Source organism: Punica granatum, chromosome 7 (genome assembly GCF_007655135.1).
Source record: "Punica granatum isolate Tunisia-2019 chromosome 7, ASM765513v2, whole genome shotgun sequence".
In the NCBI taxonomy this organism is placed as follows: Eukaryota; Viridiplantae; Streptophyta; class Magnoliopsida; order Myrtales; family Lythraceae; genus Punica; species Punica granatum.
In genome coordinates, this window is record NC_045133.1 from 25,013,426 (window position 1) to 25,019,927 (window position 6,502).

General features: G+C 44.5%; 1 protein-coding gene and 1 pseudogene across 1 annotated transcript; both read right to left on the minus strand.

The window, feature by feature from the left end:
- Nucleotides 1–147: 147 nt before the first annotated feature.
- On the minus strand, nucleotides 148–2,060 carry LOC116213110 (stemmadenine O-acetyltransferase-like). Its single transcript, XM_031547924.1, has one exon. It carries the CDS (start codon nucleotides 1,908–1,910, stop codon nucleotides 552–554), a length of 1,359 nt encoding a protein of 452 aa, XP_031403784.1. The 5' UTR covers nucleotides 1,911–2,060; the 3' UTR covers nucleotides 148–551.
- A 2,454-nt stretch (nucleotides 2,061–4,514) lies between these two features.
- On the minus strand, nucleotides 4,515–5,977 carry LOC116214546 (annotated as a pseudogene).
- Between the last annotated feature and the right edge of the window lie 525 nt (nucleotides 5,978–6,502).

The following is a 6,502-nucleotide window of genomic DNA, read 5'->3' on the forward strand; positions in this document are numbered from 1 at the left end:
AAGTGTATTTATATATTATCGGAGTTTAATTGGGCTTTTAAATATCATGATTCACATCTAGTCTATTTGAATCTCTATGGATCTTACACCCAGCTCAAGCATAGAGACGAGTCCATACTGGAAAATTCTATGATACATGCACTTGGAATGCAGGTTGGAATATATGTATATATATGTATTCACTTAAAAAACTTCAACTGAGTTACTTATAACTCAAGTAAATTATGTAAAAGGTAAGGATAAATTACTTGAGATCAAATAATCTACTCAAAAAAATACAAGCAATATTAAAGAAAATGAATAGCACAATAGTGCACCTCTCACCTGATAAACAAGAGATCTCAAGTTCGATACCCAGTGAGACTACCTGTGTCCCTTTATCAGATATTTATGATTTCTTTTTCAATGAAGTAGGTTTATGGGCATCCCTTATAACCGAAAAAAAAAATACAAGCAATTTACTTGCATGTATCCTACATATATTTTCAACTCTATTTATTACAGCCCAACCCCTCGATACTTAGCATTAATTGAGCACATGGGACCACGGCTCACGGTTTATTTCCGACCACAAAAGGATTTGGGTCTAGAGAAGTGATTGACCGAATCTCCGGATCCACTTTCAGTAGAGCCATGTCCTGCTCGTCGAGAGTAACCCATGCCTCTATTCCATCACCACACCTCGTGTCTGCCAGGATGACAAGGTTCATAAACACCGAACCACCTGACCCGATGCTACTGACCCACACGGGCTTTCCCCACCCGAAATCGACATCATAGTACCCCAACTTGCACCAACTCGAGAACCCAAAATAGTCCACCCCTCCCTTAGCACCCATGCGGTCACTGATCTCCTTTAAAGATCCATTAATCAAATCCTTGTCCCACTTCAGCCTTGAGACGAACTCACCATCTATCCTTGATATTGCTTCCCTTAATTCACTCACCAGAGTAGGCAATGTATCACTTTGATCAGAATCTACGGTCTTCAGCTTCGTGGAAGCTATCCAGAGAAGGTTCCCGAGGGACAGTTCCAGTACAGGAGGATTCATCCGGTTCCGAAAATTCACCAAATGTGTCAAGAAGGATGGCCTTCCGAGGCCATTGTTCTTCCTCTGGGAGACAGCCACCAAGCACTTCCATAGAAACCCGGAGACGGCCTCGACCCGAGTTGGGTTCTTCACGTTTTGGCCAGTTCCTCGTCCCTTGAGGGCCTCTATCGCTGGCCCGTCAAACACGAACCTCTTGGTGACAGACTTTCCCACCTTGAACACGGATCCCCACATCATCAGGGACGAGTCTCTCAGCCACAGGTCGTCTGCGGGGAAGAGATCCGTGGCAGCCACGAGACGTGGAGCCGCCACACTGCCACAACCTCCCTGGGTTGCCACAGCCCACTCCTTCAAGAAACCGCTCAGGCCCGCCCCGTCCAGGATCTTGTGCGAGATGCATATTCCAATGGCGATCCCGCCACACTCGAACACGTTGACCTGAATGTTTGCCGTGTGAGTCTCTTCTGAGGATTTCCTTGGGACTAGCTCGCAAGGAAGGAACCTTTGCAATAGGACGGGGTCTGGTTGCGCAAGGAACTGAGACAAGGCGACATTGACATTGGCCTCCACGTAGAAAACTCCTCGATCATCGCAGTCGATGAATAGGTCTTCTCGTATCTTCCCAGCTAATGGATAAAACCGGGTTAAGTTCTGCGACAGAGATATCTTCAGGAGGTCCAACCTTGCCCGGAGAGGTTTGTCTGGATGAGGGCCACAGTCTGGAGGATAGAAGAGGATCATCGGGGCATAAGGGGCGGGAATGAGGTGATCGAGAAGCGAGAGCTTGAAAGTTCTCAGGTGTGGTGGGGTTGGTGATGAAGGCCTGATGAGCTCCTTGGAAGTGATTTTTGCTTCCATTGCCTCTCCTTTTGCTCTGTTATGGCTTTGTCTTTGGATGTATTATATAGCAAATGGAGATGAGTCTTGTGGATATCGAAGGTGATACGTTTTAGTTTCCGGACATTTCCTCTTTTAACCTTTCTAGAGGGCAAATTTCTGGAGAAAAGAGTATACTGTAATAGCACGCACTCTCACTTGAAATCAAGAGATTTTGGGTTCGACAATCTAAATTTCTCGGTCAAACTACTAGCCTAGTGCTTCCAGCAAACTTCGCTCTCTAGAAGTCAAGCTAAGACATTATCTGAAGTTTGTCTGGAGATCAACCAGATGGCTCCTCCCACGGCTTGATTCAATCCAGTACTTATCGGATGGATGAACAACTTAGAAGCCTGTACGATGAGGTTGAGTTGAGGATGAGCTCCTTTCCAATGTCATTCAGTACTTCCATCTTTTACCCTTTTGCCTTCCAAGCATGGATATTGAAACAGATGCAAGAACTAATTCCGGGTCAAAATTTTGGTTCTCGATCATTTATGGGACAAGCTCTGACCTCATAAACGTTGACTAGCGAAACGTCAACCATTTGAGTATAAGGTTCAGCATTTAATGCAGAAATAGATCAACTTGCCAACTTGGTAAGCTCTGAATTAAGGCACTTTCACACGCACCAGACCCTCTTTGCACTCCACCCGTAAATCTTTTCCAGTAACGTGCTGACAATTTAAACAGATTAAACTTGTTTTGTGTAAATCATTTTAAGTCGAGAGTAGTATGATCACCAAAGGAGACTCAAGACAAGATTGTACAATTTGTCTCCCTGTGGGCGATCCATCAATTGCCTAACAGTTTCTGTCAGTTAGGGATGAATCGACCCATTTGGAATATCACTTCTTCTAGCTCTGTTTCTTCATGTCCCGACAAACCGGATCTACCTAAGAGTTTCCATCTGACGGGGATACTATAATATGTTTTTCTTGTTCTGTCTAAAGCTATCTGAGAGTGGCCACTGGGTATGAGACAAGGGCATACTCCATGAGAGCTTGATGATTTCCTAAGAAAGAATATACTGTGACTGCATCCACATAGCAAATTGCATTAACCGTCCCTCGCATGCTTGCCCAGAATCTGGCATCAAGATATAGCATTGGAGAGTGAGAGATAGAGATTGAATTTGTTCGCTTGGCAGGGAAGTGAAACATGATCAATAAGTTCGGTTTTTAATCCCAAGTGTTAGTGCAATTGGATAGGACGACGTCAGTAGTCGACGAGGTCGTGGGTCCCAATCCTTCCTTGCATGCATAGTCTCACAGAAATGCTTAACCAAGGACATAGCCGGATCCATGGAATTGTGGTTCTCTAGTAAAACACCTAGGGGAATTTTGGTAACGAATTGACATGAAGTAATGGAAGTTGATGATTGCCTTTTGTCCTTGTTCCTCCCATTTGAACTCGATAATGGAAGCTGGATGAAAAATTCGAAGATAATCACGGGGAGAACAATGCAGAGGAGATCGTTCTAGGCCTGATCCATTGGTAGATTCTTTCTGTTAGACCCACATATCATCGTCCTAGATGAGCGACATGGTACTGATATGCCAAGCTTCAACTTAAAAAATCACAAAGCCATTCCACTAGAAAGGGCTGCGGTCATAGCGCTGTAAGCTTAAGCCGTCCAGTGTAATTAGATGGAAAAGTATGGCGCGAATCCTCTCGATTAATATCATGCGGTACCTAAAAGCTCTAGGCTGCCAAGAGAGCATGCACCTCCATCCCCTGCTTCCTTCTCTGGCGGTATCTGCAGTATCATCTGATCATCTGATGCCATTAAGGACAAAGACTACATTGCTCCTAAAAGCTTGTCCTCCCTCTGTCAACGGAAACCAGTAGGGGGCAGAGGCAGGAGAGCTGAACGTGAATAGCAGGTGGATTATTAACTCGGGGCATGATAGCCTATCCTCAAAGGTCACCAAAAGCAAAATATGAAACTTTCTAGACCGACCCTCATCTAGTAAGTGACTGATTTGTTTGGGAGCTGGAAGCACCGCATAATGTTATTCACAGGCCACTTGCTATGCATCTTGGCTGTTTAAAGGACCAAGGAGCTGCACGTTGCGAGAATTGCCACCTTAGGGATCACGTGATGTATGCATTTTCTTCACTGGAAATTCAGAGAATCTAAATAAAGAAAATGGATTAATTCTCCATGTAAACGGTAATAAGAACACGAGTGCAATTTTCCAAGACGATAGACTGCAGAGACTCGGGTCTGATCATGAATGGTAATCTATTTTCACCGCACCTATGATTTTCTTCGTGGAATCCACAATTGATACTGTCTTAACTTCAAAGCTCCATTCTATATGGAGCAATTGAGGTTGGATGACATTAGCGAAACAAAGAAGCTTCTCATGTCCTTCTGATTCACATGATTCCTTCCAATGGTAAATATACTAAGAGATATGTCACGGATGGCTTTGAAGTTATGGAAGTCCATGATCTCCACTCGTTCTTCTCTTGATCTACATCTGTATGGATACCTGAATGGATCATATGAACAAGCAGAGTTTTTAGACATTCTTATTTGTCTTGGATCTTCTTCAGTTCCTGAATAGTCCAGCTGAACACATTGTAACACATTTTACATTAAAAATACACATGCATATACTGGAAATATCTTATTAATCATCACAAATTTTTGGGATCAGGAGAGACTCATCCATCACTCGCTGCTGATAATCAAAGGACTAAGGGTTCATGGAAGCGAATGCCCGGAGCTCAGGATCTTCTTCCAACAGAGCCATCTCCTGTTCATCCAAGGTAACCCATGCCTCTATACCATTGCCAGACCTTGTGTCAACCAAATATATCAAGTTGAGGAATACTGACTTGCACATCCCAATGCTACTAACCCAGATGGGCATTCCCCACCCAAAATCAGCATCATAAAACCCGAGCTTGCACCAGCTTGAACACAAAATAATATCCACTCCGTCGTTACACACCAGCCTTCCAACCTCTCCGAGGGAGCTAGCTATCAAATTTCTGTCCTGTCTTAGTCCCAAGACGAAGTCGCTATCTACCTTAGATATTGCTTCCCTCATTTCACTGATAAAAAAAGGCAACATATCATCTGTTTGATCAGAAACAGTGCTCTTACAATGGGCTGCGGCCACCCAAAGAAAGTTTCCTAGGGAACCTGATAAGGGAGGGTTCATTCTCTTCCGAATATTCACCACATGTGTGAACACTGAAGGCCTGTCGGGACCTTTGTTCTTTCTCTTGAATGCAGCCGTAGCACACTACCATAAGAACCCAGACACCGCCTCAACCCGAGTTGGGTTCTTCACGTTGGGACCTGTTCCTCGGGCTTTGAGAGCCTCTATCCCAGGCCTGCTAAACAGAAACCTCCTTGTGACGCAATTTCCGATTTTATAAATGGAGCCAGAGGTGGTCTCTGCTGAGTCCCTCTTCCACATTAAATTTGCAGGGAATAGCTCTGCTCCCGCATTGAGGTCCCATGCTGCCACCGTGCTGCTACCCCTGCCATCACCTCCTCGGGCAACTGCCGCCCACTCCTTCAAGAACACGCCCAGGGCCATCCTGTCATGGAGTTTGTGTGTATTGCATATCCCAATAGCGATCCCACCTCATTCGAGCACATTCTCTTGAATATTAGCGGCACGAGTCACTTTAGGAGATTCCTCATAGGCAAACTGACGGGGGATCAATTTGTTTAATGAATTGAGGTCTGAGTTAGCAAGGAATTGATGTAAGGACATGTTAATACTAGCCTCAATGAAACAAGCTCCCCCATCGTCACAATCGATGGAGATGTTGTCCCGAATCTTCCCAGCAAGTGGATAAAACCGAGCCAAGGTCTGAGAGAGGGATTTCTTTAAAAGGTGTAGCTTCTCTGGGACTTCTGAGAGAGGGTCAAATTTGGAGTTCGAAGGGTAGAAGAGGATGACCGGAGAATAAGGAGTTTGAATGAGCTGATCGAGAAAGGAGAGCTTGAAGGTCCGGAGGTGTTGTGGGGTTGGTGAAGAAGGCTTGATGAGCTCTTCGAAAGTGATATTAACTTCCATTTTCCAGGTTTGGCCTTGTTCTTGGATTGGATGGCATGTGAAAGAATCGACTGCTGGTGCTTCCATATTTATTATCAACTAGTCTACACTTGCATTCCACAAGTTCGCATTTGTTTATTTCAATTTGAAATTATGCGTTACTGTTAATGCAGACCAATATTATTCTTTATCGGCAGTGGTTAATTGGAAGCAACAAAAATGAACAGTGCTGCTCGTGCACCAGATGCATTACGTTGGAGCTAGCAAAATATCGCAGGCTCAGAGAGTAAATAACAACACGAGCTCGAAGTCCGAATCAACTTCCCGAGTTTGGTGGACATTATAACGACTGTACTGAATCTTATTTCTCGTCACGAATCTCTTCTTCAACATCGAATTAGTTATCCTAAGCCTATTGCCATATCCTATCAACAACCAGATACGTCATATCGATTGAGCTTCATAGCTTGCTGCAGTTGGTCCATGACTGGAGAAGTCGTCACATTCGATGGGGCTCCCCCTACGAAAGGGGCTCTCCCATCCCAT